At 45.2% G+C, this 21,393-nt stretch overlaps 1 protein-coding gene across 1 annotated transcript; it reads left to right on the top strand.

The window, feature by feature from the left end:
• The first annotated feature begins 373 nt into the window (after positions 1-373).
• On the top strand, positions 374-19,802 carry MEDAG (mesenteric estrogen dependent adipogenesis). Its single transcript, XM_033236015.1, has 5 exons — positions 374-1,121; positions 11,706-11,815; positions 15,313-15,425; positions 15,859-16,144; positions 18,583-19,802. Exons 1-5 carry the CDS (start codon positions 475-477, stop codon positions 18,705-18,707), a joined length of 1,281 nt encoding a protein of 426 aa, XP_033091906.1. The 5' UTR covers positions 374-474; the 3' UTR covers positions 18,708-19,802.
• The last annotated feature ends 1,591 nt before the right edge of the window (positions 19,803-21,393 follow it).

The following is a 21,393-nucleotide window of genomic DNA, read 5'->3' as shown; positions in this document are numbered from 1 at the left end:
AAACCCACGTGGGATTCGTGAAGTCTTTATGGAGAAGTGATGTGATCAGTGAGATTTCTAGGGGGAAGGGATCCAGGGCCAGGAACCAACTGAAGGAAAGGCTGAAAGGAGGGAAATGCAGGGTACGATCTAGATGGAGTTAAAATGGCAGAAAACTGAGGCTGAGTGAGAGGTCTGGTACTGAGGTGGGGATCGGAGTTCTAGCACTGGCCTTTTGACAGCCTCTGGGTCCCAGGTGGAGTGGGTGGGGCGAGAGCCCTCGCATTCTTCTCCAACCAACACCGGGGTGCGGTGTCTTAGGCAAGGGTGGGTGCTGCGCGCCCTGCCGTCCACCACAGGCAGGGCCTGGGAACCCGGGGAGGACTCTCCCCACCTCCAACCTCCGGCAGTGTGCGCCAGGCAGGGCGGGGGCCAGCCCTAGTGTTGAGTAGCGGACCCCAGGGGGATGACTAAGCCTTGGCTGCGAACAGACAAATGAGCATGCCAAGTTATGAGACGATGATAACTCGCCCGAAGCCTCTGGGGTCGTGGCCGTGGGCCGGCAGGGGCGAGGCGGGCGTCCGGAGGGCGGATAAAAGGGGCCGCGCTGCGCCGGGGCGGCTTTCTCCGCTTGGTGCCTGCAGGGCTCCCAGGGAGTGGCAGCTTGGGAGGAGCCGCCGGGCGGTCGGATTGGCACCTGAACGGCCACCGCGTCCCGGCCAGGCGGGCAGACCGACCCCCTCCGCACCCCGCGCGCAGCTGGCGCAGGCAGGGCGCCCTGCCCCTCCTGGGGACCATCAGGTGCTGGCTGGGGGAAGTAGGGACAGGACGGAAGCAGGCGGTGTGAGGACCGACGACGCGGGCATGGCGGGGGCGGCCTGCGAGCCGGTGGCCAGGCCGAGCCTGACCTCCATCTCGTCTGGGGAGCTGCGCAGCCTGTGGACCTGCGACTGCGAGCTGGCCCTGCTGCCGCTGGCACAGCTGTTGCGCCTGCAGCCGGGTGCCTTCCAGCTGCGCGGTGACCAGCTAGTGGTGGCCGGGCCCGGGGAGCCGGCGGCGGCGCGGGGGGGCTTCAACGTCTTCGGCGACGGCCTCGTGCGCCTCGACGGGCAGCTCTACCGCCTCAGCAGCTACATCAAGAGGTGGGTGGCCTCATCGCGCGCCCCAGCCGGTCACCTGGTACCCGCAGACGCCTCCACCCGGCTGCGGTCTCTGGGAGCCTGGGCTCTCCTCGCCGCCTGCGTCCCCGCGTGGCCCACTACTCCGTGTGCTTCTAGATTTTCCTTCTGCTTCCATCACCGGGAGCCTGCACGCTCGCCCTGGTTCTTCTGCTTCTTGCACTGATATTTTGCAGCTGCTGATTGAAGCCGCTCAAAAGGGCATCAGGCCCCGGGTGCGAGGGGGAGGGCAGGGGCCCTAAGTCAGAGCTCATAACTGGCGGATGCTTCTCCCATTCTGGCTCCTTAACTGGGTCAGATGAGCTCAGATTGGGGGCACACCCTTTAGGGGCTGTCTGCAGCGCTGCGAGACTCACATCTTGGCTTTGGAGCATGGGTGGCGGTGGGGAGCAGGGAGCATGCACCATTCTGAGCACGGCCAGCCCCCTCCAGTGAGGAGACCGAGTGGAGAAGCATGCAAAAGCTCAAAGTTTCCCACCTCTGGTCTCCCTTCGTGTTTCAAAAATAAACAAATAAACCGAACTGAGAAGGGAACAAAGGCCCTGGAAGTCCAGACTGGGGCCATGTGGGCTGTGGAAGGCACAGATAAGTTCTGGGGAAGTAAGTGTGAAACCTACGGGCCTTAATTGGAAGGAGGCCCCCAGGATGCTTGACTGTTGTGGCCAAAGTGCCCCCAAGCTCTTCTTGGCAGACATGAAGCCGGCAGGATGTGGCCCAGCCATCTGAAGCAGGCTTTGGTGCCACCGGGTAAAGGAGGGCACTTCAGGCCTGATTCCACATGGCCTCAGACCTCCAGAGGTCACCCTTGACAAGGGCCTGGAGTGCAAAGCCCTGTTATATTTGTGCTGAGAGTGCTGAGTGCCTGAAGAGGCAAGCATGGTCTAGAGTTTGACTCAGAAATGAATAAGATAGCCAGCTTTCGAGACACAGTGCCTTTGCTACTGGGAAAGACAGCGTGCTGTGGCACCCTGTGGGTAGGAGGGAGCCAAGAGAGGCAAGCAAACAAAATGAGATATTGAACGTGCAGTCTTCAAAACTTCTGGGGAAAAAACCTTGCTTTTCCAGACAAAGATAGTGAGGGCTCTGAATGCCTGAAGAACCATTTCCCAGCAAGAATTTCTTCCTTTCTTAGTGAAATGAAAATTCCAATCCCAAACCATAAGTGGAGGACTGTGGGAGGAACTGAGTCAGAAATCAGATGTGCGCAGATTTAAAAAGAAGATACCCATTGTATTTGAGAACAGGGTATGAAAAATAAAAATGTCCAGAATTAACTGAAGCCATAGGTTAGTCTTTTGACAGAACCAGTTCTCCTAATTGTAGCAAACAGTGCTGCAGAATCTGAAATGATTTTGAAGTCTGTCATCTAACTTTTGCTTTGAATACCTCCTACACAAAAGAAAATTAAACAGCAGTGATTCCGTGACAGCTTTGAATCTAGAATAAACAACTGGGCCACAAAGACCAGGTAACACAGACAGGATGCAAATACAAACCAACAAATAATAGGCTATCATTGTATAAGCAATACTGTGAGGGCTTTTGTACCTGGGAAATAGCAAGGAGCTTCCAAAAATAATTTGGGTGATGGAAGGAGCTATCTGTTGTCCTCAAGCAGGGAAGGAGGCTTTTATAACTGAGTGTGCAGTCCTGAAGGATGGCCAGGAGGGAATCTGGTCTAAATGGAGACAGCCTTCTAGGCAGAGGGAGAGGACTGGGTTGTGGTCAGCAGTGAGAGGTTCTGCCCTTGTGAATTAGGAGGTGGGAGGCACGCTGAAGCCGGAACTGAGATATCGAAAGTTTCGTTCCTCTGAGCTGCCAAATTTGCCCAGTTATCTTGGCTTTAGGGATAGCATACAACCTCCCTCCCTCCCTCCCTCCCTCCCTCCCTCCCTTCCTTCCTTCCTTCCTTCCTTCCTTCCTTCCTTCTTTTTGAAAAATAAGCTGTGGCCAGTTTTATTAAAGATTTGCTTGATTTTCTTTCACCAGTCTGTTCTGGCGTGCTTCTAAAGATCTCAGGGCTAGGTGCAGTGCCTCATGCCTATAATCCCAGCACTTTGGGAGGCTGAGGCAGGCGGATTGCTTGAGTCCAGGACTTTGAGGCCAGCTTGGGCAACATAGTGAGACCTCCTCTCTACAAAAATTAGCTGGGCGTGGTGACATGCACCTGTGGTCCCAGCTGCTTAGGAGGCTGAGGTGGGAGGAGGATGGCTTGAATCTTCGAGGTGGAGGTTGCAATGAGCCAAGATGGTACCACTGCACTCCAGCCTAGGCAACAGAGTGAGACCCTGTCTCAAAAAAAAAAAAAAAAAATCTCAGAATCCCCTGGATCAGTGACACCAGGGTGCCCTTCCTATGGTATTTTCCACATGTTGTGCCCAATTTAATGTTATTACTGCTGGAGTGGTAGATGGCAGTTTTGAGAGTATGTCGCTTAGTGCTGTATTTCAGATTTCCTCGAGGCCAGGCAGTTGGTGGGGATGACCAGTTTCACTTTGCCTTGTCTATCATCTTCAGAGCTGGCTTGCCCCAGCTTGTATTTTCCACCCTTCTTAATGGGTTGGAGCCTAGAGTGGATGGACTCCAGTGACTTTTCATCTTCTTTGTGGCCAACATATTCTGGCCTTGGGTGTGGGATGGCCTCTAACCAAAAGCAGCCAAGATGGCCAGGGATCCCAAAAGGCAGAATGATTCCTAATCATTTTGGACCATAGAACTTTTGAGAATTATATGTAGGTTCTCCAGAAACATAGATATATACCCAATTTTTGGTGACCATCCAGGATGTTCATGAGATACTTGGACCCAGGTTAAGAGTCCTTGCTCTATTAATTAATTAGTTCTTTTTAACTCAACAAATATTTTCGGCATACGGGATAAGCCCCTGGTGTAGTTAGAATTTCTTTCTGGGACCTCATATGTGTGTCCTGTGGCTTTCATGAGGCCCTTTTCCAAGCAACCCTGAAAGGCTAAGAGCCACCAACCTTGACTTTCGGATGATTCACTTGTTAAGAGAGCAAGAGGACGATTTTAGCAGCTCCTCTTAGGTTCATTTTCTGATACTGAACATTTTTATAAGCACATACCTACTAAGTAAACTAAGGAAATCTAGCATAGTGGGAAGGTTTAGTGATGGCCACCAGCCCTAAAGCTCCTTCCAGAACCTACTTGAAAATATTTGTCCTACTTTGCAGGATTTACGGCAAGATCTTTATTTTTATTTTTTTCTTTCAGGATCAGGGTTTTCACCCATGTTGTAAACACAACGTGCTCAGGACACAAGATGTGGGTAATGGTCATTCAGGGAGCTATTCATTCAATACTTAAAAGTCAAAATTACCATGAACTGTGACACACACGCGTGCGCGCACACACACACACACACCTTTTTTTCCTATAAAGCAGCCTCTTGGTGAAGTATAATGGCAAACTTTTGGCAAAGAAGACCTGGAGTCCCTTCTTTTTGGTGCTCCCCTAGCATGAAAGAAGCTGCTTGGGGAATAAAAATAAATACAATAGTAATGGTGGCTACTAACATTTACTTGAATGGTGCAAAGTATATCTCAGCTATTATCTCATAAAAGTTTACAAAGTTCACACTATTGCTCCTTTTTACAGATGTAAGCATTAGGACTCAGAGCTTAAGTAATTTACCTAGGTAAGATGCTGCTAAGTGGGAGGACCAGCAGAACCAGGAGAACCTATGCTTTCAGCAAATTACTTCAAACCTGAAATAATCTTGCTTTATCACTCATTTACTGAATCTACAAATAAATAACTGGAATTATGTCAGCTAGTGCATATCTTGTACAGTCAGCCTACAAAAGGAAGTAAGTGCAGTGATTTTAAAGAAGCCACTAAAAGCAGAGCTGTGACCTGCTCCTGGGTGGGTGACAATCACACCTACTCAGGCGGAGAATGCAGGTGAGGTGGAGTGGCACTCATGGGGTTAAAATGAGGACAGGCAGGCTGGAACACACTTGGAAGGTTACTGAGGGAAGCCTCACCTCCATCCGCAGTGGGAAGTGCTGGGCTCTGTCTGCCAGCTCAGGCCCAGTTCTCAGAAGAGAGTTCCACTTGAGGCTGGGAGGTTGGAAAATGTGGTCTTAGATGTAGCAATCTGCTTAGGACAGCAGCCCCTTAGCAGGACACATAGTGATGTTGGTGGAATAGTAACCATGCATGCATTGAGCTGTGAGATTTTTAGGAGTCAGTCCAGAAGAAGGGCTCTGCTCTTTACTAGCTGAATGAGCTTGGGAAATTTACTTACTGTCCGTGGGACTCCATTTCCTCAACTATAAAGTGGTAACAGTAGTAATACTGAAGCAGCACCAGAAGCCAAGAGCTTTACACACATTGTTTAATCTCTTAGCCATTCATGGGGTACCTTTTGTTAGCCAGATTCTATAGGTGAGGAAAATGAATGTCTGCAAGGTTAAAACACTAGCTGAGGTCACAGAGACAAAAATCACACTCAGATCTGATGACTCCACAGCGATGTGCCTCCTGGCCTTCTCTCCTGCCTGCCTTCTTCAGAGCCAGGCTCTGGACTTGCGGCCACACTTGGGTCTCCTTTCTACTCTCAGCTCCCCTGGTCCTTGCCACCTACCTGCCTGCCTGCCTGCATGCAGCCACCCTATGGTCCCCATGGATGGGCTAAACTGTGACTCTTCCTGGGGTGCCCCCTGCCCCTGCTCTTGTCCAACCCTGTGGGTTGTTTGGCTTGACAGGACAATCTCTCTCCTACTACCCATCTCACCCCAATACATGGCTCTAACCCCTAGCCCCTCCTAACTTGCTCCCTTTGGCTTAACAGACAAGGAGAGAACCCAGTGGAGCCTGGACACATGAATACAGAGAACTATGCATTTCTTTGGCGTTAGTATGTTTGAATGATTGACCAGTTTGCAAGCCTATGAATAGAAGGGACCATGTCTTAGACCAGTGCTTCTCAAACTTTAAATAAGTGTGCAAGTCTCCTGGAAACCTTGTTAAAACACAGATTCTGACTGATTCTGGGGGGAGCCCCAGATTCTTCATTATGCCAGGTGATTCCAGTGCTGTTAGTCCAAGGATCACACTTTGAGCAAGAAGGTTATACATTCATAATTTCATACCAAAATCGTGTGTTTTCTCATCTGTCTTCCTAGGAGATTGTATGCTTCTTAGAAGCAAGGCTATTCCCTTTCTCGTCTCTGTGTCTCCAGTGCCCAGCACACAGTAGGTACTCAGTAATCATTCTTGCATGCATAAATGAATGAATCATCCTCTGCCCCCATCAGTGTCTCACACACACTGTCAACAATTCCTTAAGGAATGAATGCATGAACATGTGTACCCTTGAATCATGTCTGTGTGAGCCACAGACATTAGAGTGAGAAGTCTAAAAATTTTGCTTTGTTTCACTAGAACTAGGGCAGAAGGGGGAGGGAAGAAGGGAAAAGAGATTAGGGCGAGACTCTGTGTAAGGTGATCGAGTTAACACTGGAAAGTCATGGCAGGGGCATCCTGCTTCCCCCAAGAGTAAAATGGCTCTGCAAGTTTTTGCTTAGTGTCACGGCAAAGAATTGTGAAGGTGGCAAGCAGTTCCTGGGCCTCCTACACAGACTATTGCAGTGTGTGTTCCTCTTTGTCTCTGCTCAACTGTCCATATATTTTTTTAATGAACACACACACACACACTCTACCCTTTGATGGAGTTCATGGAGGATTTGAATTCCTATTTGTCATTGAGCTGAAATTGTTAGAGCCAAGGGAAATTCGGGGCAGCTTTGAAAGGTGGGTGTGTTAGAGGTGGGCCATCTTTCAGTGACTCCTGATTTGCTAGAAACAAAACACAATGCTCTTTTTTGGTCCTCCTTTTCAGATGTTGCTGTCATTAAGTTGTTCCCTTTAGCCTCCTAAAGTGAAAAAATGAGGAAAGAAATTGGAACAAGGAAGGAGCAACTCTTGCTCATTTATCAGATGCTGATATTTTCCTAATTTCCTAGGAACTTAAATGAACACAGCCCTGGTTGGGAGTCAGAAGTTTACAGAACTTCATCCTGTGGGTTTGCCAAGTTGGCCAGGATTAGAGACACTCATGTTTATTAAGCATCTGCTATGGATTCAAATTCATATGTCTATATTGCATGTACTACATTTACTCATCATGAGAGAAAAAGAATACTGTTATGCCCTTTCCACAGATAAGTGAACAGGTGCAGAAGGTTAAAGAAGCCCCTCAAGGTCACAGTGAGTTGTGGCTCTGGAATTGAGTTCACATAGCCAGCAAATTAGGACATGAATTCAATCTTATTTTGAAATACTGTGCTTCCCATTACATTGTCCTGCTGGGTTTTTTGTTTTGTTTTGTTTTGTTTTTTTTTTTGGTTGGTTGGTTGCTTTGGGTTGTTTGTTTGTTGAGATAGGGTCTTGCTCTGTTGCCCAGGCTGGAGTGCAGTGGTACAGTCATAGCTCACTGCAACCTGGAATTCCTGGACTCCAGCAATCCTCCCACCTCAGCCTCCTGAGTTGCTAAGAGTATAGGCATGCACCACCACACCTGGCTAATTTTAAAAATTTGTTGTAGAGGCAAGGTTTTCCTAGGCTGGTCTGGAACTATGTTGCCCAGGCTGGTCTATAACTCCTTGCCTCAAGCAGTCCTCCATCTTGACCTCCCAAAGCGCTGGGATTACAGATGTGAGCCACCACGCCCGGAGTTGTCCTGCCTTTTAATCTTTGGATTGAAGCCAAGCTTAGAAACTTTCACCCCAGAAGCATTTTGGGGCCAGGATAAAGCAATGAAGAAATGAGAGTTTAAGAGCCTATCTTAAAAGTGTTTGCTTTTCATTCCTAATGATAATTTCAGCAACCATGACAAATATTCAATATGTAGAAGCAGTATTTGCATTAGTAATTCTGAAATATCTATGATTAAAGGCACAGTGTGATGGCTCATACCTGTAATCCCAGCACTTTGGGAGGCTGAGGCAGGCAGATCATTTGAGGTCAGGAGTTCAAGAGCAGCCTGGCCAATGTGGTGACACCCTGTCTCTATTAAAAATACAAAAATTAGCTGGGCACGGTGGTGTGCACCTGTAATCCCAGCTACTTGGGAGGCTGAGGCAGGAGAATTGCTTGAACCTGGGAGACAAAGGTTTCAGTGAGCCAAGATTGTGCCAGTGCACTCCAGCCTGGAAGACAGAGTGAGATTCCATCTCAAAAAACAAACAAACAAACAACACACAGACAAACAAGGAAGATCGAATAACTAGTCCCTAATATAATCTAGTAAGGATAGTCTTAAACTAAAAGCAGTGATTACATGTCAGAAACTTAAATATCTGTGCCCCTTAACAACTAAATTCTCTGATCTTATTGTATTTTAGTGAATGCTCACATTTATTTATTTCAATGGAATTTCAAGGTGTTTAACAATTGGACCATAACCGGGAGGCTGGGGATGGATGAATTAATGAGGTATTCCTTATCTGTGGTCTGGTTAGAGATAGGGAGCTTATTAAGTAGGGATCTTGCCACAATCTCTTGTCTGTAGATTCTGGCATCAGAGATCTTCTATAAGCAGTGTTTTCACACATCTGTGGTACAGTGATAACTGGCATGCGCTGTGATGAGGTTTACAGCCTGTTAAGGAGCTGAAATTCAAGTACCCCTGAATCATCAAAGGCAGATTAAATTATGTTGCATGTAGTTTTATTATCCAAGGTGTTTTATTAAATTCAGGCTCAAAAATGGATAGCTCATGTGTAGGTCATAGATTACACTCAACATGTGGCTATCCAGCAGGTTTCCTTCTGTGAGCATGCCAAATACCCGCTCTTTGAGCCCAGTAGCATTCGGAAAAACCTTCCACCAAATTCCAGGGAAAACTGATTATTCTCTGAACCAGAGATCATTTGTAAATTGAGATTTTTATCTGTGCGACCACTGACCCATCAGCTATCAATCAATTTTGTATGCAGAAGGAAATACTGTACTGGCGTTTGTGTCATCAGAAAAGGCATCAAAACTGCAGATTCTCTGGATGCATTGTACACAAATGCCATGCGCTTTCCATTAAGAATGACAATTGGACTCCAGATATTGAGCGAATAGAGGAATCACCCGAGGAATATACTAAAGGAGCTGAAATGACCATGACTGAACTCCGTGTAAACAGGGTGGTAGGAGAAAGGGAAACCTGCCTGGAGTGGGTCACAGGTAGTGCCTGCCCCTGCCCCCGCATCACCCAGCTATCTCTTCATGTTTATGTAAAGCAGACTTGCCCTTTTCTTCCTCTTTTGCTACAGGGGTTTTCTTTTTCTTTTCTCTACCTATATCCTCACCCCACTGTGTAACCACAGACTTCACCTTCTCTTCACCCCCTACCCAAGCCACTCTTGCCTGCCTGCCTAATGATAACTTCAGCAACTATGATAAATATTCAACATGTAGAAGCAACATTTGCATTAGTAATTCTGAAATATCTATATTTGTGCCGGGCGTTTGGCAGCTGAATAGATGGATGGCAAGAGGGATGGGCGAGCACAGGGGCACCCTGCACTGCCTCTTTCCACTGCCCCCTTCCTGGGCTCTGAGCCCCTCCAGCATGATAAGGCAATGAGACACATGTAAATGCTCACCTGGTGTCCGGCTCATCAGCGGGATTCAATGAAGCTGCTGAGTGAATGAATGAATGAGCCCAGCAAATGGTGGTTTTCTTTTTCCCGCCTTCTCCTTTGCTTTCTTTCTCCAGTAACTTTTGGCAGTTGGTCAACTGGGATAAAAAGGGCAGGAAAATTCTCTCCCAGCTGATGTACAACACCAGCACCACTCCCCTCAGTCTCCTGAGGTTCCCCCATCTCACCCCCTTTCTCCTGGTCTGCCCCAGTAAGGATGAGGGCAGGGGAGGGGTGAAGGAAGAACCATACCAACACCCTGTGTGGGTCTACATTCTCTTACCTGGCCGTCCATTCCCTTGTAACACCCCAGCGCCCCTCCTCCATTCCCATCATCCTCTCCTCTACTCCTGCCATCCTCACCCACTCCGTGAGCATCAAGTTCCACATCGGCCTTTTTCTTCTCTGGAACACTGCAGCCCCATGTTCCCTCCCCACCCCAGGAACAGCCCCCAAGCAGCCACCACTACAGATGTGGCGGGAGGTGGAGACTGCTTTAAAATCTTGGTGAAATAGAAGGCAGGAAGCATTTTAGAGGCTCCATCGGGGGTCAGGTTTTAAATGCTCTCAAAATCAGGTCTGACAATCCCAGCAGAAAGATAATGACATAGATTTCTAAGAAACCAAGCTGGGAGACAGCCGAGTGGAAGCTGTGTTTTCCTGCCTCAGGGTAGATATTCTCTTGCATGCTCTTGACACATGCCCTGGTCACTGTCTTGTGTGCTGGCCCCTCCAAGGGATGTTGGGAAGTGGATGCAGGGGAGGGATGCTGAAAATACTGTGGCCACCACTCCCTACAGCGGCTGTTTTCTCGCCAAGGCTGTGATTTTCATGTCAGGCACTGGAAAGACAACCAGCCAGAAAGAATTGCTTGGAGCTGTCTCTGCTGATGACTAGATATAAGAAACAAACACGCTGTGGTGTAGCAAAAGGCAGCCCGTGTGCTCAGCTCAGCCAGCCATTCACTCCGTGCAGATGCTCGCAGCTGTGTCAATGGGGAACCAGCTCCATGTTTCAGAGAGACTGTGGCAGACGCATCCTTCAGCCCGCTGGGGGCCATTCAGCTTGCCTACATCCACATGGCATCTGAGTTTGGGTTTAGTTAGAAAATCAGCCAGCTTCTTGAAGGAAGCTAATCTGCACTTGGACCTTTTTATCAACAATGCAGATAGGGACGTAGCTAGGCTGCTTGGAAGATGTGAAGGGCAGGGGAGAAAGCTAACATGCTGGATGACAGAGTCAGGATTCAGAAAGATCTTCCTAAATGAGAATAATGAATGGAAACCAAAAAGGCTAAATTTAACAAGGATGTAGTGAAAAGTCCAACATCAGTTGTTTTAGTTTTTCAATCACACAAGCTCAGCATAGGGGAGATGTGAATTAGTAATAGTTCATATGAATATTGGTTGATTCTGTAATCTATGGAGGGGCTGGTTTATCTTGGGAATAGTAGGGGAAGTGGGGAGAAGGAAAGGAAAATTCTAGGCCCACAAGTTAGACAGGGTGACTCCACTGGAGAAAATTCAGCTAATTCTACTTAAGTCGAATTCGTTCTCAATTCAGAGGGACTTAGAGCTCTTATTGCTTCAAATGAACCCTTTTAGCCCAAATGACAGATGATACTGATGATCATCTGGTAAAATCTGAGAGCCAAGCATCGATGCCAGGACACCCCCAGGACCATGGCTGCCTGTGGGCTGCACTCTGATGCTTCAGCCAATCAGCCATGACCAGAAAGATTCACTTATACAGTGACCTCTATAAGGACACATTTCAAGGAACTTCCCTCCAAGGTCTGTGGCTGTGGCAGATACCTGTCCAGTACATCCCCTTCCTAACTGAGATGAAACGGTATGTTACATTTGCAATGATCTCTGCTTTTTCATAGGTATGTGGAACTGACCAACTACTGTGATTATAAAGACTACAGGGAAACTATACTGAGCAAACCAATGTTGTTCTTTATTACTGTACAGACCAAAAGAGATACCTCAAAAGGTAAGTATCTATATTAGTCCATTCTTACACTACTGTAAAGAAATACCGAAAACTGGGTAATTTATAAAGAAAAGAGGTTTAATTGGCTCATGGTTCTGCAGGCTATACAGGCTTCTGCTTCTGGGGAGGCCTCAGGAAACTTATAATCATGTTGGAAGGTGAAGGGAAAGCAGGCACATCTTACATGGAACAAGAAGAGAGTGGAAGGGCAGGTGTTGCACACTCTTAAATAACCAGATATAGCAAAAACTCACCCACTATCATGAGAACAGCAAGGGGAATATTCGCCCCCATGATCCAGTCACCTCTCACCAGGCCCCTCCTCCAACACTGGGAATTACAATTCGACGTGAGATTTGGGCAGGGACACAAATCCAAACCATATCAGTATCTAAATAGTTTTGGTTTGGTCCTTGCTGGGACCAAACTGGGCTGAGGTGTGGACTGAGGCATGCTGATGAGCAGGGCAGAAATCAGCTTGTAACGAGGTGGACGGCAAGGAGCCTGGTGTGCGAGGCCACCTGAAGCACAGCACAGGCCTGCAGAACAAACCCCTCAATGATCCTAGGGCAGAAGCTACCTGTCTGGGTGGTTTCTTTTCTACTTCCTGCCTAGGCGGGAAGTGATCTGACTTTCTGAGACTTTGGAGGTTGCAGAAATGACTAGAGTGATGAGGATGATATATAACATGCTCTACCACATATCAAACACTATGTCTAAGAAGTGCTCTAATGTAATGGATCAGCACAACAACTTTGTAGGGCTCATCAACTGAGGACGTTATGAACATGAACATCATTACTATCAATAATTATTCTGGGATAAAGATATAAACTGACCCGGGCAGACTAGGATGCATAATTATCCCACCTAGGAGGTACTTACACTATTCCCGTTTTATAGATGAGGAAACTAAGAAAATAAATAGCAGTTGTGGTTGCTTTTCTGTTTCATGCTATGATGTTGGAATGTCGTGTTTAGACACATCTCTTTATTGTTTCTTCCAAGAAATTAGATTAGCTGGTAACAACTATATTAAACCAAATTTCAGTATGAAAATGTCTCCATTTTGCCTTCCTCCGTCTGCTCAGAATGATATATGGGGGAAGTCATGGGCATAACGTTCTGTAATAGAAGTAGAATTTCTTAAACTTGCTTCTAACTAACATTCTTAAAATGAGTCCAAGGGACTAAGAAATGATCTACGAATTTCAAATAGATTTCCCCAAACATTCACTCTCATTCAGATTTGTGGAGCTCTCTCTGCTCATTTGACAGTAAAAAGTCACAATGCTCTTTCTGCAGGAGAGGCCAGGAACAGAACGCCCAGTAGCAAGAAATGCTCATTAGAACATCTGAAGCCCACGTGTTCCTTGGCTTGATTATAACCAGAAAATCAGATATTTCTTTAGGAATGTAACTCACAGCTGTATCAAGTACACCTCCTGCATCCATCACTCAGGAGGAATCTAAAAAAAGAGTAAGAGCCTTCTTCATTTTAACATTTTAATGAAAGTATAGGTAGTGGTACAAGGAGGAATTTGTAGGTAGCCCACAGAATGTATGAAGCTGTGGAACAACTATTATGGAAGGAGGCGTGTGTCTGAGGCATGCTATAATGTAATGAATCGCCACAGCAGAAATCCAGAAATCCAGTACTAGTTAATTGTGATAAAAGCCGTAAAATGAAGAGGCTCCATGACACAAAGCTTAAGACGATCAATTTTATATTGCAAAATTGTGATGAAGGCAATATGTCCAGTCTTGCTGTTATTTTTTCTGCAAATCAGAAAAAGCTACCATTTCCTCAAGATGATTCCTAATGCTTCCCACAAGTTTGTCATAATATACAAATAATGTCTTTACATGTGAACGACAGCCTCTCGAGTTAGGCAGTGTACAACCTCCCCCATCAGCACAACTGTGGAGGGTGCTGGCCATGAGTATATAATGAGCCCAGAGGTGTTGGTTTGGTTTTCGTGAGATTTAATTCAAGGTATCAAGCAGTTTGCTTACTTTGTTTATCTATTGTGTTAAAGAGGATATAAGGCAGCTTATATCTAAAGTGCCCAAAAAATAATTTGGGAGAAAGTAAAACATGGGTAAGAAAAACAAGATAAATAAGATTAGTTTAAAATGCCTCCCTCAAGGACATAAACACTTGCTGTTGGTGGACCAAAGGTTTGTCTCTGAGATATCTCAAAGCCAGTATAAAACATTGAGTTCTAAAAGTCACACAGTGGCAGGTCCCTGGCTGTTAAATGGAGGAGAACACAGATATCTATGTGTCTCCTTAGACCAAGGACTGAATAATTAAGGCCATGGAGCTTGATGCTGGGGACTGGAAAAGTTAAGAGGTCGCTGGTTACTAATATTTAATATTTTATATTTCCTAATGAGTAAACAACCTTCTTTTGGCTTAAATCATGCAGAATTGGACAAGAGGGGTTACCAAACCAAACTAATCAATCAACAACAAAAAAATCTGTCTGCCAGGACAGACACATGGTATTATTTAAACAATGAGAGGGAGATGTTTTCCCACTTGGGATTGTGTTAGAGGTAGCGGTAGGGAGAAGAATCAACCTCCAGTTGTCTTGGTCCATAGAACCCTAGACTAGCCATTTGTCAGAAGCATGTCTGGTCCCTGGAGAGAATGGGGAGAGCAGGACATGGGCTGGGGGTAGGGGTGGAGGTGGAAAGCATGGAGCAGCCCCGTTTCCTGACCTTTGCAAATTTTCTTTTTCAAAGAAGAAAGTTTCTGTAAGAGCCAAGTTGTGATTTGAATGCCCAGCATTCAAATATAGACTCATGCCTATAATCCCAGCACTTTGGGAGGCCATGGCTGGCAGATTGCGTGAGTTCAGGAGTTCAAGACCAGCCTGGGCAACATGATGAAACCCTGTCTCTGCAAAACAATACAAAAATTAGCCAGGCGTGGTGTGAATGCCTGTGGTCCCAGCAACTCAGAAGGCTGAGGCAGGAGGATCACTTGAGCCCAAGAGGTTGAGGCTGCAGTGAGCCGTGATTGCGTCACTGTACTCCAGCCTGGGTGACAGAGACTCTGTCTAAAAAAAAAAAAAGAAGAAGAAGAAAAAATCCAGCATGGCGGGAACATGAAAACCGGCTATCTCGATCTTTCCCTTTCCTTCCCCACACTGGATACATGCTGTGGAAGCACACTTCTCATCTGTGATAATTATAGAGTGGAATTTCTGATTTCTGAGGCTCCAGTGACAAACCACAGCCTCGTGGGAGCTGATTGTCTAGCCTGCCTTTATAGCGGCCCAGAACCTCCTTCAAATCTGCAAAATTCTCAGAAATACTTCTAGAAATCTGGCGAGGCTTTGTAGTAAGGACGTGAGGGAGCAGAGAGGAAGGTTATAAATGAATAAAATCTCCAAAGGAGGCGGGAACCACTGCTATAGCAAATTCTAAGAAGCATGCTTATGTCACATGGACATACTTGTTTCTGAATTCTGCTTGCTAATTTCTAGAAAGGACATACGCGTTTCTTGTGAACACAAGGCACCCCAAGATAAGAAGACAGATAGAGCAAGGGATGGACATGGTCATCTCCTCAGTGATTGGAGAAAGTTACCGGCTTCAGGTAAGCCTAGCCTGTCTGAATCCAGGAATGTCAACTACTTGGAAGGAGCTTGTGCATTTCATACAGGAACTGAGGCCCTATTGCTCTGGCTTAGGCCAAGAGAATGGCCCTTAGAAAACAAAGTGCATCCAGACATCTTGTTCTCGAAGTAGCATTATTGCTACCAATGAAATGAATTTAGTTCTTAGCAACCTATTAGAAATGGGGTAAGAATACAGGTAATTTTGGCCAAGCAGTTCAGAATTTTTAGATGGAATACGATGCAAATGCAAAGTTTTGTTAGAAGAAATAAAGACAACAGTTTAAAAATATCTGTGAGAGTGAAAGGGAAATAAGAGGTATGATGTTTGGATATTTGGGCGGTTGTTTGTTCTACAATGTCAACAGGATACTTATGTCCAGGAAGTCAATGCAATGTTCCTCTCTCTTTCAGTTTGATTTTCAAGAGGCAGTGAAGAATTTCTTCCCCCCAGGAAATGAAGTGGTTAATGGAGAAAACTTAAGCTTTGCATATGAATTCAAAGCTGACGCATTATTTGATTTCTTCTATTGGTTTGGGCTCAGTAATTCCATTGTAAAAGTAAATGGAAAGGTTCTGAATTTGTCAAGTACAAGTCCAGAAAAGAAGGAGACCATTAAGTTATTTCTGGAAAAAATGAGTGAGCCTTTAATCCGAAGGAGCAGTTTCTCAGACCGAAAGTTCAGTGTAACTTCCAGAGGTATGTTAAAAATTCCCAAGGCCATGTGGAAAGTAGTTAAATAAAAGGATAGAATAAAATAATGGAAGAGAGTCAATTGATTCAAAAGGCAAGATCTATTAATAAAAGGGAAATAGATCACAAAATTCAGAAAATAAGAAGTGGGACATGTTTATTACCAAAAACAAATCTAGTGACTTTTCCTTTTGGGCCCCTTTAAGTTTTCTGACATCAGGATTATATTATGTGGTATAATCCAAAATAACTTTAAAGATTATTATTAATTTAAATGAGTATTAATGATCATTTAAATATTATTGGCAATTATTTAAATATTAAGAAAGAACACTGCCTTCCAATTGTTCACATTCTGTTGTACAGAATGTGAACAAAAATGGTGAGTTGGGAGGGGTCTACGTGGTCAAGATATCAATCTTTTTTTTTGAAACAGAGTTTCACTCTTGTTGCCCAGGCTGGAATTCAGTGGCAAGATCTTGGCTCTCTGCACCCTCCGCCTCCTGGGTTCAAGCCTCAGCTTCTCCTACCTCAGCCTCCCAAGTAGCTGGGATTCCAGGCGCCTGCCACCACACCTGGCTAATTTTTGTATTTTTAGTAGAGACGGGGTTTCACCATGTTGGCCAGGCTGGTCTGGAACTCCTGACCTTGTGATCTGCCCACCTCAGCCTCCCAAAGTGCTGGGATTACAGGCGTGAGCCACTGCGCCCGGCCAAGATATCAGTCTTTAACTGTATTTGGAAGGGTTCTCCAGATTTGGACAGAGCACAAAAGAATAACTCTTGAGAAGGTTTCATTTAACACACTCTTAATGACATATGGCAAGTTCTTGGTATTGACACCCTTGTGGCTGCAGGTGGCATGAATCACGGCTTGTCTGGATGTGTCTTCTGCAGAGCCCGTTCCGTCTGTCTTTTGCTAGCCTGGACTGTAGAGCAACTGCCCTGAGTCAGGACTCTTGCTGCTAATTGCAGAAAACCAGCAGTCTCTGTGAAGTTGTGGTGTTCTCAGAGTTCACCTGTAAAATATAGAGTCCTCATTACTTGTATTTACAGCCTGTGTTTTTTGTTTTTTTGTGGGTGTGTTTTTCATTTTTTGAGATGGAGTCTCGCTCTGTCACCCAGGTTGGAGTGCAGTGGCGCCATCTCGGCTCACTGCAACCTCCTGCTCCTGGACATAAGCAATTCTCGTGTCTCAGGCTCCCACGTAGCTGGGACTACAGGTGTGTGCTACCATACCCAGATAATTTTGTGTTTTTAGTAGAGATGGTTTTTCACCTTGTTGGCCAGGCTGGTCTCGAACTCCTGACCTCAAATGATCCAACTGCCTCAGCCTCCCAAACTGCTGGAATTACAGGTGTGAGCCACCATGCCTGGCCACAGCTTGCGTTTCTTTCTTCAAATGTTTACAACAAAAATGCTTGCTACTAGCTATTTCTTATCCTAGACGTGGTCTCTCTCTTTCTGTCTTCCTCTCTCCTTCCCTCCTTCCTCCTCTCTCTCTCTCCATCTCTTTCTCTTTCTCTCTGTGTGTTTTTGTCTCCTGCTCTTTCTCCATCTCTGTCTTCATTTCAGTCTCCATCTCTTCCATCTCCATTTCTGTCTCTGTCTGTTTCTCTCTCTTTCCCCTCTCTTTCTCTGTCTCTCTGTCTTTCTATTCTTCCCATGTTGTTTCAGCTTTCTCTGCCTGGGAGTTCCTCACAAAGATGCCTTTGTGTTCTGCTCCATTGCAGTCATGTGGAGGATTATATTCTGATCCTTTTGGAGGGGATGATTGGCCCTTTGGCTGCAGTGCCAAATGTGCCTGGGCCTTTCTCTGACACCGCTCAGTTCACCTATCAGATGCCCCAGCAGCCTGGGCAGAATTTTCCGGTTTCACCATGGCTCACCTTCTGTCCTGTGGGCTGCCTGGAGTGTCTACCCCATCTTTGGGACACCGAGGAACATTTGAAGTTAGGCAGAGCTTCCTTAAAAGTTTACTCTGAGCCGGCCCTGGGGCCACTTCAACTTCAGAGGAGTGTGGCAGGGTCCTTCCTGGAAGCTGTCATCATGCACTCCTGCTTGTCACGCAGTCCGAACCTGGCATCACAACAGGCAGAGCACAGGGCCACCAGGGTGCTAACCTGGCTCCATCCCCTGCAAAAGCTGGCCTCTGTCCTCAGTAACTGTTCCCAAAATGTAAGCCTTTGGCCCTCAAGTGTGAAAGAGTATGTTAAGCTCATTGCAAGTTTACTCCAGCCCACAAGAAAGCAAGTGACAATCTTGTCCTACTAATAAAGAAAAAGCAACACATTTCTGTTTAGCCTTTTGAATTTTTCTGAGGAAGCCAGGATTCTCTATTAATTATTGAAATAGTTACGTTGCATGACTTTGAAAGGCACTGTTGGCTTTTGTTTTTTTCTTTCAGTGATAGTAATAATGCATGCCTTGTTTACTGTTTTTTAGGTTCAATAGATGACGTTTTTAACTGCAGTCTGTCACCCAGATCGTCTCTGACAGAGCCTCTTTTGGCAGAATTACCATTTCCAAGTGTTCTGGAATCTGAAGAGACACCCAAGCAATTTATCTGATTGGACTGAATATTCTAGCAGTTGCTCCTACACTCCAGGCTTGTGCTAGACTGTGAGCTTGGGGGAGGGTAGGAGGTGGGAGGCAGGTACTTCCATCTGCGTGTCACTCTCCGGCTCCTCCATGGCTTCTACGGAGGGCTGCTCTCTTCTGCTTCTGTGGATGTGATGCCCTGGCAGGCGATTCCCAGGGCAGCTGATTCCCCTAAAGATTATGATTACCAGGATGGAAAGGCCTTGGTCCCATGGCATTGGGTGGGGCTAGGGGATATTCTCTACTTTGAACACTTCTTCAAAGAGTTTTCCTGGAAGCCTGTGTGACAGTGGTCTGACTGGCTGTTGACCCAGCATACTTCATAAATCAGGATTTGGCCGTCTGCTTGGGGCATCCAATCCCTTGAACTCAAACCTATTGCACAAGGGGATAAGAGTTCTGATCTCTTGCCAACCTGGCTGGGCAAAAACCTGTGCCATCTTTCACCAGAAGGCAAATGTGTTTTTCATCCTGCCATGACACCTATGAGAAATGTTCACGGTGAGATTCACTGGAGGAGTAGCCAGGTTGCTAGGACAGTAACCCTGCCACACACTGCCTGAAATTGGAACTCCCTTGGCCTCCCTCTTAACTAAGTGACCCATGTAGAATGAAGCTAGGAGATATAGTACCGAACAATGAGAGGGGAAGGATATTGGACAAGGCAGTGTCCTCCTTATTGAAAGCACATTATGTCAGTTGGGAATTTTAAATAAGCTTTTAGCAATCCTAACACTAAAAGCAAAATAGAAGAAAGCTATACCATCACCATAATACATTTTTCATCTCATGGCTACAATGGAATTCTTGAAAAGGAAAAAATTCCTATCTACATATAAAAACCTGCATGAATGAATCACTACATATGCTTATAATGAGGAAGAGTTATAAGTCCTGAGTGTAATTTTTTTATCTTTTCTTAAAAAGTTTCTGTGTTATGCATTTTGATAACACTACTGATGATCCTTCCATTTATATTTGAAATATTATGTACCACATTTTCACAATTAAAACTTTTCTTAGCATTCAAACTAGAATTGATTAAATTTATGACTGAGGCTTCATGTGAGCTTTCCTTTGTGGTTTGTGGGTGGTGTATTTGCCTTGTAACTTAGTGAATTACAATAAGAATTGTGGGTTTTCATAGCCACTTTCTCAAGAAGAACCTTTTGAAGAACAGGGCTATGAAGTATTTGAAAAAAGGAAATAAAATTTGATGCTGATCTTTCAGAAAAGAGAAGGGGAATGCTACTTAGTAACAGAAGAGGTTAAACATTATTACACTCAGTAAAAAATGAAGAGTATTAACAGTAAACTAAGTTAACTAGTGCAAACAAACCTTACGTGGATATCAAATACGAAATGCTTCCCAAAGGAAACAGAAACTCTATTCACAAAACTGACAAAGAAGATTTTTTTTTTTTAAGTAGTGGAATTGAGAAAAACCATCAGTATCACCCCAGGAATGGACTAAAGATCTGGAAGGTTTCTTTCACCATTAAAAACTTCTTTTCAGTCAACTCTGTACCAAATGCATTCACCCATTCAATATTCACTCAGCAAAGTTTTATTGATTGCCTATAAGAAATATATACTGTGCTAGTGTATTTTATTAGTAACTATCACAAAGAAGTTATATTGGGCAATCTTTAAAGTTGATGAAAAGTCTAGGAGCAGATCTTCCTGGGTAAAAGAGGCCTCACACTGAGTATAAATGTGGCCCAAGCTGATATTTTAGCAGTTTAAGGTCAATGCAATCTGTAGGACAACAATGACCTAAGCAAGTCATTCATTCATTCAGTTCATCTTCATTCATTCAACACACATGTTTGAGTGCACATAACCAGGTAGATGCTGGCATACAAAGGTGCCTAAACATGGCCCTTGCCTTCAAGGAGCTTCCACTCCTGTAAAAGAAGACCCTTGTATAAGCTAATAAGAGTAATAAAACAAGTGCTCTGAGATAAATTCAAAAAGGAAAACATCTAAGATGCTTGTAATCCAGTTCTGGAGATAAAAACCAATTACATGTAATGTAAAATTTAGTTTTATTTTATTTTATTTTATTTTTGAGACAGAGTTTCACTTTTGTTGCCCAGGTTGGAGTGCAGTGGCATGATCACGGCTCACTGCAACCTCCACCTCCTGGGTTCAAGCACTTCTCCTGCCTCAGCCTCCCAAGAAGCTGGGATTACAGGCGTGTACCATTATGCCCAGCTAATTTTTGTATTTTTAGTAGAAACGGAGTTTCATCATGTTGGCCAGGCTGGTCTCAAACTCCTGACCTCAGGCGATTCACCCGCCTTGGCCTCCCAAAGTGCTGGGATTGCAGGCGTGAGCCACCATGCCTGGCAAAATTTAGTTTTAAAACAAATATTTAAGGATTGATTGATCCAAGTGATTGATTTACCCAAGCTCTCAGTGATCTTGGAGGCTAGTCACGTATTCCAACAAGAATGCAAGTCCAGAAATGATTTACAGAATGAGGGAGTTTTGTTTTGTTTTGTTCTCATTGCCTGATGGTACTAGATTGATTTTTGGCTAAAAGATAACGTTGCTCAACTTGACCGCCTACCTTAATTATCAGCTTGGACGCCGTTTTACTGTTTCAAATATCCAATCTATCCTCAAAGAGCAAAGTTAGGCCCCTGTTGA

This window comes from Trachypithecus francoisi, unplaced genomic scaffold (assembly GCF_009764315.1).
Source record: "Trachypithecus francoisi isolate TF-2019V2 unplaced genomic scaffold, Tfra_2.0 Contig01461, whole genome shotgun sequence".
Taxonomy (NCBI): Eukaryota; Metazoa; Chordata; class Mammalia; order Primates; family Cercopithecidae; genus Trachypithecus; species Trachypithecus francoisi.
This window is presented reverse-complemented; position numbering and strand designations above follow the sequence as displayed.